Source organism: Xenopus laevis, chromosome 5L, assembly GCF_017654675.1.
Source record: "Xenopus laevis strain J_2021 chromosome 5L, Xenopus_laevis_v10.1, whole genome shotgun sequence".
NCBI lineage: Eukaryota > Metazoa > Chordata > Amphibia > Anura > Pipidae > Xenopus > Xenopus laevis.
In genome coordinates this window covers 151409835-151436209 of record NC_054379.1, presented here as the reverse complement: position 1 = coordinate 151436209, position 26375 = coordinate 151409835, and the positions used below count along the sequence as shown (strand labels likewise).

General features: G+C 38.7%; 1 protein-coding gene and 1 long non-coding RNA gene across 5 annotated transcripts in view; one reads left to right on the top strand and one right to left on the bottom strand.

Moving 5' to 3' along the window:
- The window catches only part of nbas.L (NBAS subunit of NRZ tethering complex L homeolog), a 457628-nt gene extending 450005 nt beyond the window's left edge, over positions 1-7623 (top strand). For all 4 annotated transcript variants that reach the window (XM_041563562.1, XM_041563561.1, XM_041563560.1 and 1 more), the window contains one exon: positions 6505-7623. In XM_041563562.1, coding sequence (XP_041419496.1) covers positions 6505-6780 — 276 coding nt within the window. In that variant the 3' untranslated portion in view covers positions 6781-7623. The remainder of the gene's footprint in view (positions 1-6504) is intronic.
- Positions 7624-8179: 556 nt separating this feature from the next.
- Positions 8180-25924, bottom strand: LOC121393843. Its single transcript, XR_005961409.1, has 3 exons — positions 25683-25924; positions 20914-21191; positions 8180-8296 (listed from the first exon to the last, which is right to left on the bottom strand). It is a non-coding gene; the product is annotated as an uncharacterized LOC121393843 (long non-coding RNA).
- Between the last annotated feature and the right edge of the window lie 451 nt (positions 25925-26375).

Sequence of the window (26375 nt, the reverse complement as noted above, 5' to 3'; positions counted from 1 at the left end):
AAAATTTTATGCTAAAATGCTGGGTAAAACACTGCAATTTGACCCCCTCCAAAAATGGTGATTTTCATGCAGTGCTATTTTAGTACATGTGCTTTTCCAGCACCTGCAACAAAAGTCTAATATTATATGAGAAATCTTTTCATTCTGTAGTTTTCTAGAGAACCATGAGTGCCATTTGTCCCCTTTTCTTCTTGTATAAGAACAAAACCCATTGTCTTCTACAGAGCTTATCCGTTATGGAAAAGCAGGCCCGGATTTGTGGAAAGGCCACCAAGGATTTTAGGGGGCGATATGAATCCCAACCACACCCACATTAGTTTGGAAGCTGTCGGGCTGATCATGAGAAACAATCATTTTTTAAATTTCCCATGCGCCAATCACCAATGCTCCCAACCTAATGATGAAAATTTGTGCATTTGCGCAAGGGAAGGGAACAGGGGTGACGAACGGCAGCGGGCCTAGGGGCACCCGCTATCTAAATCCCGCCCTGTGGAAAAGGGTGCCCTGTAGCCCATTTCCAGTTTGACTTGTTCCCCCATTGGCAACAAAATATATCAACTTTGGGTATTTTTATTATTATTATTATTATTATTTCTTATTCATATAGCACTGACACATTCAGCAGCACTGTACAGAGATTACATTTCATTCACAGCAGTGGAGTTTACAATCTAAAGTCCCTATCATATTCACACACATTAGGCTCAATTCCATTTGTCCCCTTTTCTTCTTGTGTAAGAACAAAACCCATTGTATTCTGCAGAGCTTATCTGTTATGGAAATGGGTGCCACAGAAGTGCACCATAGAAACATAGCATGATGGTGGATATAGCCATGGGTGAAATAGGGTGTTATTGAGCATGGCCAAGCCACACCTGAAATACACAACTGTAGGGTTGTCCCACCTGCGCCAATATGGTGGAAGCCACAAATAACCATCTAGCTCAGTGATCCCCAGCCAGTAGTTCGTGAGTAACATGTTGCTCCCAGTGGCCTAAAAGCAGAAACTTATTTTTGAATTCCAGGCTTGGAGGCAAGTTTTGGTTGTATAAAAACCAGGTACACTGCCAAACAGAGCCTCAATGTAGGTTGACAATCCACATGGGGGCTACCAAATGGCCAATCACAGCACTTATTTGGCACCCCAAGAACATTTTCAATGCTAGTGTTGCTCCCCAACTCCTTTTACTTTTGAATGTTGCTCACGGGTTTAAAAGGTTGGGGATCCCTGATTCTAGCCATATTATTTAAAGCAGAGGTTTATAGCGCTAGCTGGTTACATGGTATAAAAATCAGTGAAACTTTGGGTTTACAAGTAAACCACTCCCATGGGAAAGTAACCGATCCTTCGTTATCTCAGGAGGCACGGTGCAGAAAATCAACAGCACTTTTATATAAAACAAAAAAACTTGCATGTGTATTTTATGCATCAAGAGCAACGGCTCACTGTACTTATAACCAGAGCTGTGTGCACAGTCTGTTTTCAGAGATATTAAGATTTTGATTAAAGAGGCAGAATATTAAAATATTGTTTACATGTATATGACAGGGCAGAATGATATATCCCCGGAAATGATAGGTAAATGTCTACAGTTCCTCATAAACGCTGAGATAAGAGATACTGATGTGCAACTTTGGAGCCAGCTGGGGAAAAGCAATTTAACTTGGCTTTATCTTTTCCTATTTTATTTTTCTAAAGAAGATAGCCGGAATGGCAAATTTATATTTTCCTGCTTCCTCCAGAGACTCTATGAGTTTATAAATCTCCAAACACCAACGCTCTGTATCGCTGTGACATTTCATACGCCATCAGGAGGTAGCTTCATACTGCGAGGAAAGTATCGCAGGAACGTGAAGCATGTGACCATCTAGTGATATCAACACTGGCATCCATCTGCCCGCTGCTGTCCTCTGGCAAAGAACATAATAACATAGGAAATTAGGTTAAAAAATAGACAGACACCCATGGAGTTCAACCATTTATGTCTAAATAAAAACTGCCTAACTGCTAGTTGATCAAGCATAGCTCTGAGCTCAGATTACAGCAGGGATAGGAGGAGGGAGGGGGAGAGGAGCAAACTGAGCATGCTCAAGCCCTGCCCTGGAGGTTTATGCTGAAAACAGGAAGTCTGATACAGAAGCCCATGAGTACACAATAGAAAGAAAGAAATGTGGTTTTTCTTTTGACAGAGGACTCAGAGCAGCATTACTTTGAGGGTTTACTGGTGTTTTTATATATATCTTTCTGATAAAGATTACTTAATTTTAACCTTTCCTTCTCCTTTAAAGCAAGTGCTTATTTTGGAATTCCAGGCAAGTTTTGGTTGTATAAAAACCATCTGTACTGCCAAGCAGTTTGTCATTTGTACCACTTTTCAGTATTATACACTTAACATTTCAATTGCATGTGTTGGTGGCTCTAACCAACAAAATTTCCAATTATGAAATCAAAATACCTTAAAAAACACAAGGTGGAATTCAAATTCATCTCCTTTCATTTATCACACACTTATATTTAATACCGTAATTGAGTGACTGGCCAGTTTACTAAGTTGTGAACAATTAAAAACAATAAATAAGTCCATATATAGATAGATAAAAATCAATTGATAGGGGAACTCTTGAACTCATATATACTTCTGACCACAATTCATACAGTATTAAGGTACAGTATTTATGATTGCATTCCAGTCTAGAACAAAATAGTACTGGCAAAAAAAAAAAAAAACACAGATAAATTTTTTTTTTTTAAAACTCTATGGCATATTTTAGATGGGGCTTTAACATTGCTCTGTACAGTGGAAGAATAACCCCTTCCTCCCACAAATTTATGCCCCTTTAATACAGACTTGTCAGCTGCTGACTGGCATTACTTGCTGCAACCAAGTATATTATCTACAAGTACAAGAAGAGTGGGGTCAAAACAACCCCATGCCACTACCCAAGCTTTATTTTATTACAATGATGTTTACAAATATAGTAGATTCCAATCATCTCTAAAAGCCAGGTTCAAATATATAGACATTAATAGCACATACGCCTCTTAAGTATTTAATGGAGCACTCAATAGGATGGCCATATATTTTGGGGGCCTCGTCCCCTGCTCAATGTACCAATCACAGTCTGCTAGAGCTAAACGTCTGAGACGAGGCAAATTTGGCAAATATTTAGGGGCAAATTCATCATGGGTCGAATATCAAGGGTTAACTAACCCTCGATATTCGACTGGGAATTAAAATCCTTCGACTTCGAATATCGAAGTCGAAGGATTTTAGCGCAAATAGTTCGATTGAACGATCGAACGATTAAATCCTTCGATCGAACGATTAAATCCTTCGATCGAACGATTAAATCCTTCGATCGAACGATTAAATCCTTCGATCGAACGATTAAATCCTTCGAATCAAACAATTCGTAGGATTTTAATCCAACGATCGAAGGATTATCCTTCGACCAAAAAAATTTAGGCAAGCCTATGGGGACCTTCCCCATACTATGGGGACCTTCCCCATAGGCTAACATTGAGTTTGGTAGGTTTTTTGATCGCGAACTAGGGGGTCGAAGTTTTTTCTTAAAGAGACAGTACTTTGACTATCGAATAGTCAAACGATTTTTAGTTAGAATCCTTCGATTCGAAGTCGTAGTTGAAGGTTCGAAGTAGCCCATTCGATGGTCGAAGTAGCCCAAAAAACACTTATTTTTTTTATTTCGAATCCTTCACTCGAGCTTGGTGAATTGGCCCCTTAATGTATTGTAAAATTTCAGTGGCCATGTTTGTTATTGGCAGCCAGAGAACTTCTACTTGCCACTCTTATAAATTAATCCTGTTGTTTTTGTTGTGAGAAAGACAGTTACATGAGTGCCAGTAGGTATACTTCCCATGAAACACAATAAGTAAATAATAATAATAAAGTACATTTAAAAGCATTTTGTTAATTTAAAAAATAGACATTTTAAATCTAAACGTTATTATTGGACTTCTGCTAAATGCAGGTACATCGTGAATAAATGTACAAAACCAGAGAGCAGCGATCAACCTGTGAAAGCTCCTTTCCCTGTTATTAGAACTGCTCATCCAAAACATTTGCAAACAAAGTACATTAAAAAGAAGCTAATATCACCGAGCCTCAGGACTTTGTGCAAGAATTAATCCTCTTTTTTTTGGGAGAGAAATGGTAATTATGAGACTTATTTATTTTTCTTACATCATCCAGCGAAGCTGTGAAAAGCAAATGGCATAGACTTAAAAATCACCTAGGGGTTCTGCAGGCTTGCGCTGTGCCATCAAGTATTTCCCTAATTATTTTCTTTTTCTTTCATTTTCCTATAACATGAGACTAAATACACTGTGCAAATAGGAGAAATGTTTTCCCTCAAGATGTTTACAAAAATATTTAAAACTGCATTAAAAGTTTGGTGGTGACTTTATAGATGTTAATTAGATTGAAACACGCAGCCATTTTACATCGTATATGCAATGCCGCTCTATTTTATTCTGTAAAAACAGGTTATAGCTGAATCAGGAATAACGTGGACCACCTTAAATTTGCATAGAAGAAAATATGGTGACGTGCACTGGTTCAACTACAGGTATCCGGAAACCCGTTATCCAGAAAGATCCGAATTATGGAAAGGCTGCCTCCCATAGACTCCATTTTATCCAAATAATCCAAATATTTAAAAATTATTTCCTTTTTCTCTATAATAATAAAACAATAGCTTGTACTTGATCCCAACTAAGATAAAATTAATCTTTATTGGAAGCAAAACCAGCCTATTGGGTTTATTTAATGTTTACATGATTTTCTAGTAGATTTAAGTTATAAAAAAAGATGTCCATCAGGCAGTTTTAATTCTTCACGATGGATCAAGAACCATGTAGGCTGATGTGGTCCTCATCTGACAGCCCTATTCTAATTGTTGTAATCTGGTCATTCAGTCCTGGTGCTAAACAATTTTATTAACTCAATATTGCCCACTTCAGTTGGGCATATCGGGGGGAAATATCTTATAGTGTATGGCTACCTTTAGAAAGGGTATGAACTGCATACGGCTTTATTTTTGGACATGAAACATTACTTAATTTACTTTAGCCTGATAATGAGTTCTTCGGTGTACCTGCCTTCTTTAGATATATGGGGATCTGCCCCCCTTGTTGAAGGTTTGGGGCAAGGCAAACACCACACGTCTACTGGTGTGATAGTACTTATATTATCTTGGGGGTCCTTCCTTTCATGGTGATACTACTTATATTATCTTGGGGGTCCTTCCTTTCATGGTGATACTACTTATATTATCTTGGGGGTCCTTCCTTTCATGGTGATACTACTTATATTATCTTGGGGGTCCTTCCTTTCATGGTGTTACTACTTATATTATCTTGGGGGTTCTTCCTTTCATGGTGATACTACTTATATTATCTTGGGGGTCCTTCCTTTCATGGTGATACTACTTATATTATCTTGGGGGTCCTTCCTTTCATGGTGATACTACTTATATTATCTTGGGGGTCCTTCCTTTCATGGTGTTACTACTTATATTATCTTGGGGGTCCTTCCTTTCATGGTGATACTACTTATATTATCTTGGGGGTCCTTCCTTTCATGGTGTTACTACTTATATTATCTTGGGGGTTCTTCCTTTCATGGTGATACTACTTATATTATCTTGGGGGTCCTTCCTTTCATGGTGATACTACTTATATTATCTTGGGGGTCCTTCCTTTCATGGTGATACTACTTATATTATCTTGGGGGTCCTTCCTTTCATGGTGATACTACTTATATTATCTTGGGGGTCCTTCCTTCATGCTTTGTGGAAAAACCTGGTTTACCAACCCCTGTTACTTTTGTAGGGCCTGTGGAATGGTTGAAAGAGACTTTTCTTCTGCTTAATTGCAGCATTAAAAAAGTAATCAAGGGAGGGGTCATGGACCTGACCTCTCCTCTTCAGTGTCCTAGAGCATGACCTGCACTTTTAACTCCAGTGTGAGAAATGACATATTTAGCCCCAGCAGCTCATGGATGGCCATGCTGGTGGAAGATGAAAGGCAAAGGTTGCTCTTCTAGAAGCCTTTCTTTTATAATGTATATGTATATATAGCTGTAGGTGGGTAAAATAACCCTGTGCCATAGATGTGGTTGATATGGAAAACTGATCTCAGGGCACTTAAAAGCTTGAACTATTAGAGTCATCTGTTTGATTTCTGATTAATCAATATGAAAATATTGTATTTGGGTTTGAAGCTTTGCATTTCATGTACAGTGACATTGTTTTCCATAGTCTCTGGCTCTTCTATTAGATACCAAACACGGAGTCTTTGACTGTTCAGAAGAGCTGAGAGTGGCAGCCAAGAATAGACGCTTTTGTTACTGTGATGACAAATATGATTGTTTGTTCCTTTAGCCGAGCAACATACTCTGTGTACTCAAATCCCAGAACATGTAATTTTCCTTTTTTATGCTTTTCTACATAGATTTTCTTTCTCCCTTTTTGTTTTTGTAGGTCAGTGAGTTGAACTGTGACGCAGAAATCCTTTCTTTGCTTCTGGACGCTAAGCTGGTTGTGAAATGTGTCAGCACTGTCTTTTACTCACATGTGATTAACCATTTGTTGTCCAAGCAAGAAGACACTCGGTGGGATGCGGAAGAGATCGCAAAGGAGCTTTATGACTGCGGATTTCATGCAGAGGCGGGATCCCTACTGATGACCTACAGAGGCACACATCCGGCTCTAAAAACCTTCACCTCTGCTCTTACCAGTATTAAACGCTGGTTTTAAAAACTTTGAAAGAACATGATTTCAAAAGGTGCCTACAGGTCTATATAAGTGCTACTAACCTCCCATCACTTTGCATTAAGGAAACCTTCAATATAATGAATATTGTATAGAGCAGGTATTTGGATTCAAATGGGCAATGAAAGTTCTTTAAGTTTCACAAGTGGACCTCTTAATCAGAATGCCAACTGTCATCATCATGAAACACGTTGGTGACACATGCTTTAGATAAGTCTGCATGCGAAGTTTATTGACATTTATTATTTACACAAAGGTGTGTTTGCCTTCCAACATGCTCAAGTTGGACAGTTGGTAAAGCCGTCTTTTAGTCAGGGATGTCCAGTTTGGCCTGAGGTCCTGACTGTTCCCTGGTCTGGGCAAAAAGTCTAAAATCCTAACTGGTAAACGCCCATTCATACTTTCTTAAATCTTCTGGGCCATAACATCCTAACAATCCTAAGAAAACATGTTATCTAGATAAGTGGGTAATTAGTGCTGGCAACGTGGCGGCCATGTTTTAAAGAACTCTTGTTTGATCAGATTCAGGTCAGTAGTAATTTACTTATTTGTGGCGTCACAGGAAATCTCTGAACTCTGTCCTATATGTGTGGACTCTGATGTCTAGAGACGAGACCCCCTAATCTAGAGGTTATTTCTATTGCTTATTATTGCTTATTTAATTGTTGTAACATCTGACACAAGCCCTTATAACTTATCGTGTGCTGCTGCCATTTTAATTCTATGTAAGGGATAACTGGTAGGAAAATCTTGTGTATGTTTTCATAAAACTCAAAATCCACATTAATATCTTTATTCCAATTCAATAAAATTAATCTGCCTGATAAAGATTTTGTTTTTGTTTTTTTAATTACTGAATATCTGTTTTTCTTTAACAATAGGGGAGCCCTTCCTGGTTATTTGTACTGCTAGGTAGGCTTGCCACTGTGAAAATGGAATCCCATTGAACCAAATGTTGATGAAATATCTGCCACGGTTGTCAGTATTAGCATAACTAGAAAATACATAAAATTTAGTACTGGGTCCCTTCAAAACACCTGTGCACCCCAGTGCCATCAAATTATTATCAAATTACAGTGTGAAAACTTGATTGGGGTAAGACAGGGGTCCCCAACCTTTTTTACCCGTGAGCCACACTTAATTGTAAAAACTGTTGGGGAACCAAAAGAGTAACAAGAAAATTAATTGGGGATGCCAAATAGGTGTTGTGATGGTCATGGTTAACGTGCCGATATGCCTCCAAAACTTGAATTCAAAGGAGAAATCATCCCTTAACTGAAAAAAAACTTTACCCCCCTACCCTACGTAGACCCCCCTCCCTCTTCCTCCCCAGCATAGCTGCCCCCCCCCAGGGAAGTGGCCCTTACTTTTTACTTACCCCTTGGTGCAGATTCAGGGATCGTACTTCATGGCAGCCATCTTCCTGGTCTTCAGTAATATGAGACTGGCAAAGCGGCACATACGAATGTTGGAGCAATTTCGCGGTTTGTTTGCCGAATCGCTGGAAGAAGACACAAATGTTTTTTTAGGTTTAGGGGTGAATTCTCCTTTAAGCCAGGGATTTCAATATATAGTAATATTGACGGCAGTGGAGAGCAACATGGTGCTCACAAGCCACTAGTTGGGGATCACTGCTGTAAGTAATACTACGACTAAAGGCACTATAGTGCTAGCAGCAACCAATAGGTAAAAATGCTATTTACCTAAACTTCATTTTCAGCCCTTACCATATAGCGCTGGTGCCCCAAGGGTTTGAAACCTCTGGTATGCATTGATTGTTCATTCTATTGTTCATTCTACAACTGTTCAGCTGCAACTTGTAAAATACAATGGAATTCTGATCTATAACCCTTAGGATACCTCGGGCAAGTGAGGAAAGTCAACGTCAGCTTCTGGAGACATTGTGCCTGTATTAATTCAAGTTGAGAAGGAGTTATTTTTATATTTTATTTTTATTGGAACAAAAAATCACAATGCAATTTGTCACCTAAGGCCCTTCCCTGGCGGAAATTAGTTGAGTCAAGGTTTCCTACCACAAGCTCATGGGAGGTTTCTTTCATCAGAAACCAGCCAAATCACCAGAATGTAGCAGACTCACCTTATTCAAAATGTTTTACGAGCAGTGGCAGTGAAAATATGTTGGGTTAGGTGACTGATTAATATGTGTTCTACAACAACTTCAGCTTACTCTGGTGGTATTGCCTCCTTTAGTTTCAGGACTAAGGTTGGGCACCCTGTTCCCACGACAAATACAAATGCAGATTTTATTTTGAATTTGTTTTAATTCAAAGTAAAAAAACTATGTGTGTTTGAACCCAAAAAAACAAGCATAGAGATTCATCAAGAAAAGATTCATCAACTATATGTTACCCCAGTCAAGCTTAAATGCATGGGGAAAACCCCCCACGACCATTGTCCTCGATGTAACATCCAACATGCCAACTTCTACCACATGCTATGGGAATGCCTGACCATAGCCTGCTACTGGACACAAATAATCCAAACTTTGGCCACAGAGCTAGGATCCCCATGTATCGTATCTCCCTCGTTCTGTTTACTAGGAATCCTAGACAATGTCCTCACAACCAACCGGGCCCGCTTGAGGACTAGAGTGCTACTATTCTACACCAAAAAAAATGTGATACTACACTGGATGGGCCTAATCCACCTACCAGAGACTCCTGGATCCGCCTAGTTAACTCCTCTATCCCCCTCATTAAGCTTACTTATCAGGCCAGAGGTAGTTATAAAAAATTCAATAAAATCTGGAGCCCCTGGTGGGAAACTGGACTGGGAGCATCAGTAAACTTTACTCTTGCCGAAGTCAGGACTGCCAATGCCCTTTGAGACCTACATGGGAATTAATATACCTCTATATCTAATCAAACCAGACTCACAATTTGCTTCCTAGACCCAATTCAATGACCAAAACCTTATGTACTATATAACACACTGTATCTACTCCATACCTGAACTCTATATATGATGGGGGGTTTTTTCTTTCTGATTTACTGTATAATTTTGAATAAAAACAAATAAAAAGTTTTCCTTTAAAAAAAAAAAAAAAAAAATCAATGTGTGTTTGGGATGTGAGAGAAAACTGGATCACCTGGACGAAACCAATGCAAATACAAAGAGCACATGCAAACTCAAGAATCAACTCAAGAATCAACTCAAGACCCCTGTTTTGAAATGCTAACTACTTTTCCACTGTACCACCCAGATATATATTCCATTTTGCTTGTTCAGATATCACTATATCATATATACTGTACCCTCACTCCAGCAATCCCTGCATTACACAATTAATACAATTTAGACTCACAATTCAAACTCATGAGATAGAACTGCACATTTTTCTTATTTGCTTTTGTGTTCAGTGTAATAACTAGAGTGTTATAGACATATGACATATTCGAGGTGTGGGGCTTATGTAGGATAATAATGAACTCATGGATATATGCTAAACACCTGACTGAGTAGAGTATTGGGGCAGCAAAATATAACTCTGGCCTTAGAATTACGTATTCTCTTTCCCAAGGGATCTGCTCTTTGATTTCTTGTGCTGCTTTTGAAACTGGCAGGGAACAAAAACGGACTTACTGCTATTTTTCATTCTTTTAATCCCTCTGCAGCATCCTAGAATATATTTCCATTATTTATTGTCTGCCTTTGATCTTTATGGTCAGAAGGTTATGAAAGCAGCAGTCTGTTTTCTTTACTTTGAGTTTAATAAACAAGAGTAGGTTATGAAAATGTTCATATACAATTTTGAATAGTAATACATGTTGCAAAGCTAAATAGACTTTAGTTCGTTTAATTTTGCCTTTGACGTTTTTGATGAGGTCAATGTTTTTTTCAGAAAGACCAAATTATAGTAAAAATGTACAGGAAATATTTGTAAAATTCAGCGCCACTGTAGACTCTAAATAAATAGATAAAACATGATCACTTTGTTTCTTTGCAATAAACAGACTGAATGGTAGTCAGAATTATTTTCTGTTGAAGGACATGTACAGTACGCTCATGGCTGTATCCTGCAATGACTGTAGATGGCTTGTGTGAAGTTGGTTTCATACTTGATGAACAAGGGAGAGAGGTGGAGAGATGCAGAGGAAAAGGGTGACAACTGGGACAAATACATAAAGATGCTGTCTCAGGAACCAGGCAACATCAGGGTCCTGTAAGATATTATACAGTACCTGGCAGCATAATATATTCATATCTATCTATGTGGAACCTCAACAAATATGTGTGAAGCTGTCACTGATGTTGACTTTGCATGCATCTTCAAAAAACTATTGTGAAAATGAAAATATAATATAAGCTTCATCATACTGAAATAAGAAACTTCATAATTACAATCAATTCAATATTCTGCATTGTTTCTGAAATAATCAAGTTTATGTTCACTATTCCTTTCTCAGCATCTGTTTCTCTTCATTCTGTCTTCATTCAGCAGTTGGGAGTCAGATAGTCATTGACAGTTAGATCCAATATATCTTATAGGGGGACTTCCTTTCCTAGCAGATGTAGTAGAGCTCACTCAAATAACTGATTCCAGTACAAACTAAATCTAACAAAATAACTGCCTTTTGCACAAATTCTGCATGTAGAGAGACGTGATGTCTGGTGATTTTAATAATTAGAGTGAGCTCTAATACATCTTCGAGGAAAAGGAGCCCCCCTATAAGATATATTGGATCTAACTGTCAATGTATATGTGACACCTGAGAATGAAGAGAAACAGATGCTGAGAGAGGGATAGTGAAGATAAACATGATTATTTCAGAATGCAGAATAATTATTTGATTGCATTTACAAAGTTTCTTATTAAAGTACGCTGAAGCTTATATAACATTTTCATTTTTGCGATAGTTCCCCTTTAAAATTAAATCTACCATCTGATGCGTCTATTTTTGAGCACTTTGTTGCAGACTTTGAGGGCTCTTTGATTCTTTGACCTGGTATAGTCCTCATGTAAAAAATGCATTGATGACAACAGTGACCTTTTCTCCTAAGCTGCCTTTTTTGCACTTCCAGTTGGCTCTAGACCACAACTTGACCTTTGTTGAGGGGAGTTTTCTTCAGTTTGTTATTCTGGACTACTGGGATTTAGAAGCTTGTATATAAGGCATCCACGATGGAAATTTTAATTTTTTTTCCAAGTTGCCTATTTTAAAAAAATCTACTTCAATGAAAATGTTTTATTGTAATAAATCTTTATTAATAAACATCAACATCCTCTCCAACCAAAATGTCACTGAAAAACTTAGACCATGCAAAATCCCATTATTTAATACTTTTTTTATGGCAAATCAGAGAACTTGTCTTTATTTGAATACCTGTTGATTATTTTGTCAAAATGTTGGAAGCTGAAATAGAATTTCAGTAGCATTTATAAATGTCATTTAAATTTATATTCTTAAATTGGCAACTTCCTTGACTCCCCTCCACCTTTGATAGAAACTTTTTAAAGTGTATTTTTAAAGAATTTCCAGCATCATCGAAGTTCATAGAAGCAGTAAACACTTAAATAAGTACACTAACGGGGGAATGTAATAAAAATCGCTAACGGAAAAACTATTCGCAATGCGAAAAGTTATGCCTTTGCGCAAACAAATTTAGCTTTGTGCGAATTTAATATAGCTTTTGCGAGCCCGGAAACTGTTTAGCGATCACTTCCGACAATGAAAGACAGTTTGCGAATTTTATAGTTTGCGCCAATGCGCAGTCAATGTAATAAAACTCCTTACTGAAAAAGTCTTTATGTTTGCTCCAAAAGATTACGACACCTTCAAGCACTTCTTATGAGTGCGCAATTAAAATTCGCAATGCAATAACAGTTTAAGGAACAATATTACATTGTGACATGTGGATTTTTAGTCTTATTGGTGCGAATTGTTTTGCTCTTTGCGACTTTTATTACATTCCCCTGTATGGCTCTAAGTTTCCTCCACTTTGTTTTGCTTCTTTAAATAGCTTTATCCGTATTTGGGCCATTTTAAATGAAGTGATCTGTGAAATACGATATATTTTTTATTATTTTTAGCACATCAGTACTTCCCACTGCTGCAATATTGCGCTTATAGAGGCAGAGCATTTTCTCTAAAAACTACAATTAAACTCTATTCCTCTATAATCACGAATGCCTTGTAATTTATTAAAAGATCCGAAAAAAAAGCATGAACAAAAAAAAAAACAACTGATGCAAACCTTGAAAAATCTGAGTTATCTGGAAAATTACTAGTGAAAATTTTTTTTGGAAAAACTCTGAATTGCTAAAAAAAAAGTCCAGTGGGATCAGAACAGCTCCCATTGGCTTCTATTGGACCTCAGCAGATTTTGCTTCCTGAACTTTTGTATTTGAGTTTTTCTAGGTTTTTACACTTCATAAATCTATAATTTTTAACGTTTTAAAGAGATAAAAAAAATATCTTCTGCCATTCTGGAGCATTCTCTTCCCCCCCCAGACTTGCAGGGATTCAGCACCCATGTCGTTACATTGCAGTGGACGTAATAAAATTGTGTAATAAAAAGTGTGCACTTTATTAAATTCCCTATTTGTAAAGCAATGGAATACAACATTAGCCTATGTGTTATTCCAATACATCTGATGCAAGTTTGACTATTGTTTTCTCACTTTCCCCTATTTAACAAACCTTACTTTGACCAAAATATAACCTTAGTAAACCATTAATTGTTATGAAAATGTTAAAACTTTTTGGGGGCAAAATGAGAAAGAAAATGAAGGATAATTTCCTATCATTATATAATTATGTTAATCATTAAAGGGCATGTAAAGTGTAAAATAGAATAAGGCTAGAAATGCTGTATTTTGTATACTAAATATAAACATGAACTTACTGTACCACAAACCTAATCAAACAAATGATTTATGCTTTCAAAGTTGGCTACAGGGGGTCACCATCTTGTAACTTTGTTATACATCTTTGCAAGACTAAGACTGTGCACATGCTCAGTGTGGTCTGGGCTGCTTAGGGATCGTCATAAACGAAGCTGCTTGAGTTCTGCATGGCTGGGAAGTAAGGCGGGGGCTCCCCCTGCTGTTCATAAGTATGATTGTTTCCCTGCTCAGCAGTTAGGGACCGTCTGACAATTCCTATCCACAGCAGTAAATGAAGGGAGAATTTCACTGCATACAGTCAGGTTTCTTATAAAAACGGTACACATTTTTTAATTAAAGTATATTGGAGATAGGTTTCTTTTTCATTAAAGAAATTAAAAATGGGATTTTATTGTTTTGCTTTTACATGCCCTTTAAAATGCTGCTGAAATCAAAAGATTTAAATTACCTTTTATCTTAGACAGACATTTGGCTCAGATGGTTCTCCGTGTCCCAACTGTATCACACATTTTGCCATTGAAATAAATGCTTTGTGCCATCAGCATCGTGTGAGCCATTTAAAGTCAGAACAAAGTTTGTCTCACCTGCACATCAGTCACGTTGACATCCCTCTGCCTTTCTCAGAAACTTTTATAGTTTAACTGACAGTTCTATCTTTGATGACAGTTGGAGAGGTGGATCAAAGCAAAAAGAGTTGCTGCTTCAAACATTTATATAGAAATTATTTCCGCTGGTTACCTCCTCAAAAAAGGCCAAAAAGATTAATTGTAGGGGCCAAGGGATCAAAGATGAAAGTCCCCTGTAGAAAATGACATAAATCCTGAACAGAAATTGATGAAAGTAAAATCAGTCTCCCAATGTATCACATGTACAACTGACTCTGAAGCAAACTATATAGGCTGCTTCCTCCCAACACAAGTGGTGATACCAATATCAAAAAAAAAAATACGGGCATTTCCCTATTAAACTATTTAAAATTATCTTTTAAAGGGGGGGTTCAACTTTAAGTTAACTTTTAGTATGTTATAGAATGGCTAATTCTAAGCAACCTTCCAATTGGCCTTCCTTTTTTTCTTTTTTATAGTTTTTAATATTATTTCTGACTATTTTCAGCTTCCAAATGGGGGTCACTTAGCCCATCTACAAAACAAATGCTTTGCAAGGTTACACATTTTTCGTTATTGCTACTTGACTTTTTAGGCCTCTCCTATTCATATTTCAGTCTCTTATTCAAATCAAGCATGGTTGCTAGGGGAATTTGGACCCTGGCAACCAGAACTTTGAAACTGGAGAGCTGCTGAATAAAAGGCTAAATAACTCAAAAACCACAAATAATAAAAGATGAAAACCAACTGCTAATTGTCTCTGAATATCACTCCCTACATCATACTAAAGCTTAATTTAAAGGTGAACAACCCCTTTAATACTCTTTCTTTACACTTTTTTAAACAACTAACAGACAACCTTAGCCTACTCTTCTTTTGCAAACAGTTCTCCCACATTTGAAGGATACCTTCCCTCAACTGCAGTTTTCAGATCTCTCCACAATTGTTCAATGGGATTCTGATCTGGACTCATTGCTGGACACTTGATAACAGTCCAACAGTCTTCGTAATCTTCTGATTTTATGATGTCATACACAAACTCACGGCACACAGTGGTAGAAAAACGTCTTCCATGGTTGACTGTAGGGATAGTTCTTTCTCTAACTGAGTCTCATCTAGCCACAAATAATGGGGCAGATTCACTAAACTTCGAAGTGGGCAACGCTAGAGTCAATTCGCCAGACATCCCATCCACAAGGACATCAACAATTCACTAAGAGGCGTAGAGGAGAATTCGCTAGCGAACCAGACTGTCACTAGCGTTCGTACGCACCCTATCGCCAGACAACTTTTCGCAGTGGTGAATGGTCGTTACTCCGGAAATTCACTAAGATACGAACTTTACTGAACGTTACCTCTTTTGCCAGAGTTTACTTCACCACCTCAGTCCAGGTGAACTGATAAAACAAAGCTACATCTTCCTCAGTCTTATGTCCGTGACATCATATCCTGTATCCCAGAAATGCATTAAAGTTGTAAAAAACGCTGGCGACTTTTACTTCTTTAAAGTGGGATTCAAAAGTGTTCAAACTAATTTGAGGAGCATGCCACATTTATTTAAGGGTGGGCTCATGTCTAGGGCATTGGAGGATCTCTTCTGTCTTTATTATGGGCAAGGCCAGACGTGGCGTTTTTGCTGCGTTTTTACATTGCGTTTTTAAAAAAGAACAGCCAGGCGTAAATACGCATAAACTGCACTACCACTGAAACGAATGGAAAACTCACTATGGGAATTCACACAGGGCGCTTGCAAGCTGAAATCCGCCATAGGACGCCAGTATTGGCTTTTTTTAGTAGAAACGTCAAGAAAATATCAAATCAATAGACTCTATGGGATCTGCACGTTTGAAACCACACTTTGCGTAAATACGCAGCGTATTTCAAATATGAGAACAATGAGAGAACAATGAGAAGTGCATGTTGGGAAAAGAATCCTACGTGCTAAAAAACGCATGAGAAACGGATGTTGACGGTCGCATGTAGTTTCAGTGGCTGTTCTTTTTTAAAAACGCAACGTAAAAACGCAGCAAAAACGCCACGTCTGGCCTTGCCCTTAGGCTCATTGGACATGTGTTTGAAAAAGTTGCCACTTCAAACATTTGCACCAACATTACTAATAAAGACTTTTAGGCACCTGCCCTATTCAAATGAACCTAAGCGTAAGAGTGCTAGCGAAGTTTCGATAGGCAGAAATGAACGCTAGTGAAAATTCAATATGAAATGCTTGCCCGCCCCGAGTAACGCTATCAAAAATTCACCAGCGTTTGGCGGCTGAGACGCAACTTCACATTTTAGTAAATTTGCCCCTATGTGTTTTGCCAAATTGCAGTAAGATTTGGTTATATTTATCTCTCAGTAGTGGGGTCTTCGCCTGCGCATGTGATTTCTGGCGATTAGCCACTTCGCTCCATTGAGTTTTTCCAATTCAAGTATTTTCATAAATATTCTAGAGACTGAGAAATTTTTTTAATAAAATTCAACAGCAGAAAACTTGATCGAGCTTCCTCTCTGTTTTCTGTTTTATAATCCAATTTAAAAAAAAAAATCTCATCTGTACCATGTCGGGAGCATACAAGGTGACATTACTGTGATGATGTTTTGTGTATTTTAGTGTTGTTTTTTGCTTGCAAAATACGTACTGTAAATAATGCCCATGTTGGAAGCCAACTGTATCTCTCCCAAATTGTTTTCTTTAAACAAGATAATAGTTGATAACCAAATACCAGATAAATGCTGAGTTATTTTTCTTGAATTCTTCATCTGAAGCAGAAGACTTTGAGGATGAAGTGGTTCCATGCAAAGCAATCTGTTCCCACCTTCTACTGAGTGCTGAACATTTACTGCAGGAATGCATTAAATCCCCATTCGCTTACATGAATGGATACTTGAGGTGTGAGATATGGGTAAGTGAAGACATTCTTGATGTCATCAACAGTTGAAGAAGAACCTCTGCTGACACATCACTGCCCACCACTCCCTTGGTTTGTTCACTAGGAAGTGCAGCAAATGAGGCAGGTAGCGATGGGCAAAATTAATTCGCCAGGCACGAATTTGCAGCGAATTTTCCTGTTTAGCCACAGCAAATAAATTCATGAAACTGAATTTGCAGAATAGTCATGCACATAAAATTTTAGTGCATCAAAATTATTCGGGCGCCCATTGACTTCAATGTGTTTCGCAAATTTTTTACGATTTAAATAATTTTTCAGTATTTTTTGGAGAACCGAAACTGCACAGATTCGCCCGTCACTTAGAGCCAGGTGCTCCTTTTTCATCCTGCATTGCTTGTTGGAGAAAAAATATTTTCTTGTCTGGCTTTTATTTATCTAGATTTGAATCAATGAATGCAGTTTTCAGCAGTCAATAAGGTTTCTAGACTACAAAAGGGCAAACGTTTCTTGTGCAAAACTGTATAAATTTCCAAACTTGGCTCTGCTCCTTGGCCGGCGCCTAACTGATCAGGCAGGGAAATTCTCGCCAAGATCATTTATCTGGATTTAATCCTTCTGTAAATGCCCAGCCCAACAGAAGATGCAGCAATAATTACATCTCAATAAACACTAAAGATGTGTGATATCCTGATGCCGATTTGATGTTCAGGTTTAGCCTGAGAAAGTAAATAGTTTGTGATTGTACATAGATTTTTTTTTTTTGTTCCTTCAACACAGTTGCTATAGCTATTGCTGAAGCAGCAAAATACCTTAAGTTGTGGGTAAGATAGTAAAACTGTGTGCTTTAAAAAATGTTCTAATTAGGCTGCCCTGTAACAATAACACCAGCAGAAAACTTTTTTTTTTTTTTGCTGGTTCCATGGAGCTGCAGATTTCAGATATTCTAGGGGCTAAAGGTGGCCATACACGGGCCGATAAAAGCCGCCGACAGACCGAGTCGGCAGCTTATTGGCCCGTGTATGGGGGCCCCGACGGGCTTCCCCGATCGAGATCTGGCCGAAAGTCGGCCAGATCTCGATCGGATGGGATTAAAAATCCCGTCGGATCGCGGCCGCATCTGTTTGTTGATGCGGTCCCGCGATCCGACCGCCCGTTTGGCGAACGCTAGGATCCGATCGTTGGGCCCTAGGGCCCACGATCGGATCAGCCCGATATTGCCCACCTCAAGGTGGGCATATCGGAGGGAGATCCGCTCGTTTGGCGACATCGCCAAACGAGCGGATCTATCCGTGTATGGCCACCTTAAGACTCACATAATTGGAGAACCTTTTCCAATATTTCAGCTGCAGACCTGAACTCAAACACGTGTTAAAGGGGAACCGTCACCCAAAAAAATTATGCAAAATCTTATTTTATCACATTATTCAAGCAAAATGAACTTTAGTTACACTATATACATTTTTAGAATATTGTTTCGTTCAGTCTGGGAATTCATAATTATAGCAAGCAGGCAGGAGCCATTTTGTGGACACTGTTATTAAGACAAGCCTTGTATCATCTCAGAATCTTGTTTGTGCATCAGAATGGGGACCTGATGTCCATCCCCATGTCCTGGTTACACAATTAAATGGTAAAGAGAACGGGGGAATGTGGGGAGAGCAGTGACATCTAGGAAGTGCTGAATGGAAAGTGAAAGTAATTGTCTGCCTAAGGCATAGAGGAGGGGCAGGCAATATTTGATTGACAGCTGAGATGTTTAAATGAGCTTACAACAGCTATGAATGCTTTAATAGAGAAACAGAAATTGGATTTCATGATTAATTTGAGAAGGACATTTATTATACAGATTTTTGTGTCTGGGTGACAGGTCCACTTTAAGGCACTGATAAACAGGGTGATTTCAACCCTTTTTAAACATTTAAACCCTTACTTTTTGGATTTAGCTAGTCATTTTCAAAAAATGTGGTCACGTTCACCCGTAACAGTGGCTCAGTTCCATATCCGAAGGAATATACAAGACAACATATAAGCCTTTTTATAGATGTTATTCTAAATGGATTTCTTCAACTGGTTGAAGCCCCCTAGGTGAGCCAACCCTACAGTTTGGGAACCAATGCTGTATCCAGCAATGGCGGGCACCGCCTACTACAAATTATTGCATTCTATAGTAACTCAAATAATGTACCTCTCAATGCATGATAGATCTGCAATTGCCATATCTGAAGATCATCATGAAGATCTGGAAATGCCATATTTAAACACATACCAGAGTGCTCCCATGTAATTACTTGATTTGAAATAACTTAAATTGATACTGAACCACACATAATAAATGCAGGAAGAGTTCTTTCCAAACTGACTGACACATTATTAATTAGCCATTCAGACTGGCTATTAAGCATGTGTACAGGTTTAAGGGGTGAGGTGGCACCTATACAGTTAATATAGAAGTTGACTGCCCTGCAACCTTTCAAATGTCTGTATAATGTCCCTTAGAGTAAGAGCAAGGCCAGATGTGGCGTTTTTGCGGCATTTTTACGTTGCCTTTTTAAAAAAGAACAGCCAGGCGTAAATACGCCACTGAAACCACATGTGACCGTCAACATGCGTTTTTCATGCGTTTTTCAGCACGTAGGATTCTTTTCCCAACATGCACTTCTCATTGTTCTCATTGAGAATTTGGACGCCATAAATAAAATAAAGTGTGGTTTCAAACGTGCAGATCCCATAGAGTCTATTGATTTGGTAGTTTCTTGACGTATTGGCGTTTCTGCTAAAAAACGCCAATACTGGCGTCCTGTGGCGGATTTCAGCTTGCAAGCGCCCTGTGTGAGGAGATCTGATGCTTTGGAAACAAATGGTCATTACGACAATTATAAAGTCTTCTTAAAACAGTGTGCATTCTCCAATGGCCACATCCCACTGGCACATTATTGGTGATGGGCGAATTTATTCACCAGTTGTCAAAAAAAAACGGACACCGGTGTGAAATTTTCTAATTTTTTGGCGAAACGCCCCAAATTCGCCCATCACTACACATCATATGCAGGATAGTTATAACTGCACCATTAGTTGTATTCACTTTAAATGCCTTTATTATACACTAGGACATTACAGCAACATTTCAGGTCATGCAACCTTTTATCAAGCTGCTTAGAACAGGAAGTTGACCTCAGTGGGTGTCCAGAACTGATCAACATGTTGGGGAGCATAGAGGACAGTGCAAGACACGAGTAGTCATCCAAGTAACCATAGCAGAAATGAGGCTGCAAGAAAAATCTTTTGAGCATGGTTAAGGTTTCATTTATTTTGATGTTTCTTTCTATACTTGAAACCTCCCCACCTGTCAAAATAGTCTTGCACGTTGCCCACTTAGTGTGAGTGTAATACTTTTCCAGTGAGAGATATTCAGGGCCGGACTAGGAGTAAAATGCAACCCTGACAAAATGGCCCACATATAAACATGTGACAGTCTTCTACTCTTATACAGTATATATTGGCCCCACCCTACAAGTTAAAAAAAAACATTGCCAGCCAACTCCCCCCAATCAAGTAAACAAAAAACCCTGACAGTCAGCCCCCCCTCCACTGTTGGCCAGGTTCCCCACTATAAGCTAAAAAAAAAAAAAACATTGTGACCCGCCAAGTTAAAAAAAAACATTAGTGGCCAAGGTCCCTCCGTAAAAGTAAAAAAATAAATATTGGCGCTCAGGGGTTTTAAAAAGAAAGACCATTGGAGTTCAGTGGAACTTACCTTTAAAGTTTGGTAGGGGGTCTTCTTCCACCTTGGTGACTGCAGCTCCTTCATTCTCCTCTGCGGCATTAGTTTCCTTTAGCTGCTTCGACTCCTTTTACAGCTCCTTTGATGCTCCCTTTGACGGTTTCACTTCAGTTCCCTTGGAGCAGCCCACTTAGCAAGATATAGAGAAGCAGATTGCCAGGCTGTGCCTGGAGATATTCCATCTCAAGGGTGTAGAGGTGGTAGATGTGTGGGAGCTCCTGCAGTAGGGCCTTTCTAAGCAACAGACTGCCCTGGGGAATGATGAAAGATACTCTAGTTGGGGTAGATCTACACATAGATAAAGGTAGTAAAGCAAATACTCTGGCTGTAGAGTCTGTCTGTATGCCCGCACATGTGTCCTGTCCCTTCTGTGTCCAGTTCCCCTATGACGCGCGCGCCGGCGCGCTCCCTAGTTTATGCGCTGTTGTGATGACGTCACGTGCAATGGCACGAAATTTAAAAGTATAAAAGGGGATTTCAGTGTGTAAATGGTTGCCCGTTGTTTGGTTCAATTCAGTTTGTTTCCTGGGTGCTTATACTATTGATTCCTGTTAGATCTATTGTGTTTTGACCCTTGCCTGCATGTTAACTCCAAACTCTCCAATTCTGACCATTTGCCTGTCCGCTGACTATTCTATGCTCTCCAACCCTGATCCCTGCCTGTCTGACTATTCTCTGCTTGTGCTGGCCCGGCCTGCCTGCCTGTTCCAAGTGGTGTTCTCCCTTCTAGTATCCTGGTGAGACGATCGTGCCCATTTGCTCGTCCAGAACCGTTAGCTTTGCTCCTCTCTCAAATAAGACCTGGCGGCATCCAATTAGCCCGATGGCTCCTCCCGAGGTGAAAGGCGGCGGCTATGGGCAGAAGTGAGAGCCGAGACCAAGGAGTTTAGCTTGGGTTCTGGATTAAGGGTGCCGTTCGTGACACGGGCATTCCGTTGTCACTATAGGACTGTATTCTAGACTCTTAGAAAAAAGGTTCTAAAAAACCCACTAGATTTGTCTATATACCCTGCATGAGGGTTTGTAGTGAAAAATGTAAATTGTTAAACCTCCTCATATCCCTAGGCCTGGGTGCATTTGTGCACTTTATATTGTTAAACCCTGAAATTATGACAAGATTTCCATTTTTAAAGTGTTTTATTCTGCAAATTCCTTTTTCTGTTGGGGCTTCCAGTTGTTGCAGCTACTGCTCATTTATATACCGTACACACATTAACATGCAGATAATATAGCTATAACTGATTCCCTGCTCAGTATAAAATTGGTTAAATACTGTAGCTGTACAAAATACCCATCTCCCCCAAAGCATTGCTAAAATGTAAATTCTCATTTTACTATCACTGTCTGTGCTCACATATATGCTTGAGGTTGTGACCGTTTATGTTCTCCTAACCCTCAACACCCAGTGAAAACCAGCAATCTAAATTATTCACTGTAACTGTTCTCTCCAAGGCTATTAAATATATTGAACTGAATGTGTCCTCTTTTTAGCACATAATATAGTTTTTCATAGATATTCTGGAATTCTCAAATTGAATGTGTCTAGTCCAATATCAGTTGAGTAGACCCCAATTACTTCTGGCCTTCATCACCTAACTCAAGCTCAGTAAAGTCTGACGACTAAGTTCCCAAAGGATTTATAATATTTTTATCTGAATGTAGTTTAACTTTCACATACAGTGCTCCGGTGGTTTTAAATTGACTTGCTCCGACCATCTTAATCTTGGGATTACCAGGGACCACACAATAATCAATCCTTTCAGTACACAGCTGAGCAAGGCCCCGTTCCATAGACCTTACAATAACCACATGACTGGGTTTTTGAAAAGCTCAGATAATTACTTTCCTGAACTGATAAAAATGTGACTCGTTGGTAATTTCATCTTTTAATCAGCTAAATATAAATTTAAATTAATTCTTCCAATTCAAGACCATTAGTTTAAACGTGGCAATTCTGCTGTTTAAATAATTACACATAACCTTCTTTTTTATCTTCTCTTTTGGGACACTGGATGTTTCTCTCTTTAAGTTTGGATCTGAGCACTCTAGAAATGTTGTAAGGGGGTCCAGCATAATTAAGGTGTATATATGGAATTATGAATCAGAATGCAGTTAATTTGGAATTACTCTGCTGTGGTGGATTGACCAAGGTAGATGTGCTACACAGTTGCAAGCTCATAGCCAGGCTTACACCACAGAAAAGGCAGGGTGTTCATTATAACCAACCTCTGTTGCTTTAAGAATTTATAGAAATTATTGTTCAACTACAATTCCTAGCATAATATTAAATCTTATAGTATATTGAGGGACCACTGTATTGCTGGTGCGGAGTGCAGGGAAGGTGGTGTGATGGAGTAAGGAAGGAGAGACTGTAGAGGAAAGGAGGAGTTGACCACCTCCACAGGAAAGTCACCATCCCATATTCTAGGACTCTATGTGGGGTTATGGTATGCTTTAGGCTCTGGGGCTTTTGGAAAGACTTGCTATTTTGGGGCTTAGAACTGATTTTATTTACAGAAAACTAGGTGATATGCTTGGTTCAGGCGCAGGTTTGTAACAATCGATTGCCTGTAGGCCCTTGCCCACCTGACCACTTGGGTTGTGTGTCTGGCATGGTCGGTAGCATTTATGAAATCTGTGGTCTTCTTCAATCAATTTCCATTTTTTTTGTCTCACAAACACAATGTGGTGCTGAATGGGAGGGAGTTGCTCAGCTGTGTAGGGGAAATACTAGAAGGCAGGTAGGCAGGACCAATTTGTTGACACTGCCCAAGTCATTGTCGTCCAGAAAGATTTGGATACATATTGTTGTGCAAAAGTACTTATTTCTCATTGTTTTGTTTTCATTTATAACTGTTATCCCAGGCTTCATTGACCTAGTTGCTTAATGGGGCATTAACTTCCAGGCTTGATATATTCCAGTCATTCACCCCTCAATGCCAGTTCCATTTAAAGCCAATCCTAACAGAAGTAGCTTTGTCAGTATAGATTTGCACTTATCTACAGTATTCCTATAGACTGTGATTACCAGCAGTAGTGGTCATTACAGAATGCTAAAAAAAATTCCCAATCATTCATCACTTAAACTTTACATCAAGGGTGATACTAGGAGAGGCTGCTAATGTCCTCCTAACTGGCGTCACATTTGGTGCAGAACTTAAGTGACTGATGAAAGACTGTAAGTGTTTCCACTTTCTTAGCTACTAAAGCAGACTACAGTCATAATGCATTTAAGCTAACCCCCCTTCCATCTGAAGAGGTCTACATTCCAATCAGTTTCAATTGCTGAAGTTAGCTTCCCTGTCCTCCTGTTGATAAATACACCCCAAATGATCATCAACCCAACAGAAAGATATTACCAAGATACTGCAGGAATCTGTCTTAGTTGATTCTACAAATGAGAACCCATTGAGTTAATGTATAACTCAGTAAAAACTTGTCTTAAATTCAAATAGCAACTATAGAAAAATAATTAGTTTTGAATATATTGTCACTTTAGCCTCATATAATTCTCTTCTTGGTCTTCCTTCTCCCTAGGGTAGTTGCAACTGCATATTTTCAATGTACATTACTGGAGAAATGTATAACTTGCCTGCTGGAAACATTTTAAACCCCATCAAGGAGTAAAGGGAATGCAAGGCATTCCTTATACTTTACTTTTCATAAAAAATTATCCGTCTGTTCTTCCCCTTGGTTTTCAGGTGACTTTTTATTTTGTGTTTCACTATTTTGAGAATAGTGCTTTCCTTGCAATCTAGGTGATATTTCTGCCGTATCCCTTCCTTCTATGGACTAATCACCTGAGCATTTATGGCTGTTAGTGGCTTGAACATGTGCCTTAGTCATAAGTTTTAGACATAGATTGTTGATATGGAGTTTTTTGTTCTAAATCCATGCTGATCTGAATCAGTTTTCTCAAACTTCATCTCCGGGATTCAATCCTGCTTGGACAGGGAACCCTACCTGGTAACCTGATTGTGCTCCTTGCTGAAGATGGTGCCCCAAGCAAAGTATGCCTCCTCTTGGATGACATGATAGTAATATAGCATGACAACACTAAATGCTATGTAGGGATGAAGCCTTTGGGGTATATTTATCAAAAAATGAAGTCTGAGATTGCCACAGTCCGCTAGAGTGTAATTCCATCTCTCTCCATGCAATTCTATGGGATGTCTAAATGAGTATTTATCAATGGGTGAAAGTGAAAGTTCACCCTTTGATAAATACGCCTTTAAAAATGCCATAGAAATGCATGGAGAGTGGCGATATTTCATGCATGGAGAGTGGACTGTGATAACTTCACTCTTTGATAAATATACCCCTTTGTCTATTATGATTTCACCAATTATTACATAATAGCTAGCCAAATATTCTTTATTCTTTGGTATCTATCCATCAAAAGTTGGGCAGTAGTCAAGACAAGAGGTTTTGCCACCGCATGCCAATCTTAGCAAGAACTGTACTAATACTTCCCTAAGGAAAGCCACCCCTGCCTTGGGTTCCAAAAATTAAGTGGTCAAATATAAACCTATGTTTATGATCCTAGGACAACTTCATCTCCATTACCCCTTTCCAAACATTTTCAATGCCCTTTCCTAAAACTTACTAGGGCTTTCAAGACATGATTATAAAGGTCTTACTCCTTTTCACAATGAGGATGGCTGCTGATGCCCATACTTAATTGTAACCCAGAAACTAAAACTAGGCAACTTCTACAGAAGTAAAAAATAGAAAGTACTCACCTAAAATTATTTTAAATGGCTTCTGCGTCCATGCTGTCACCAGACTTTCTAAACTGGTCTTGATGACCATGAGATAACTATGCACATGCTTTTCATCTGAATTACATCATAACGCTACTTCTCTCTATTTATATCCTCAGGAGCAGAGAGTGGTGGAAGTTATAGTATTAACCACAGCTGTGGCTTCAGGTCGGAGATTCCTAGTATATAGTTTAATTCAGTCTTCATTATTTGATCAACTTTACTGGTTTCTCTCACTAGAACAAAATCCTTTTCTACAGCATCAGAGAACCTTGTGATGATGAGTCACAAGACGACCGCCTCATGGAATCACATGGAGATTAAAAGATTCTGACATTTGACTTGCTTTTAATTACTTGTATTGCATTATTTCTAATCCCCTGAAAGGAGAGCAATGCGAAGTAGATATTGATTGCCAGTCACATTCCGAGAGCTCCCATTTTTCATTTAGTAAAGTCCTTCAGAAATGGTTCTACCGACTGGTGCAGGTTTTGTAATGATCTCTGTGAGCAAGATCAGCATATGGTTTAGTTTACATTTAGTTTATTAATGTTTGTAATGTTTTCACATGGGAGGATTGATCAAGAAAGTTATGTCTATTTCTTCCTTTCATATGACAATGGTTCTTAACTATAGTTTTTGCCCAACAGATTTTTCAACAAGCCATAAAAA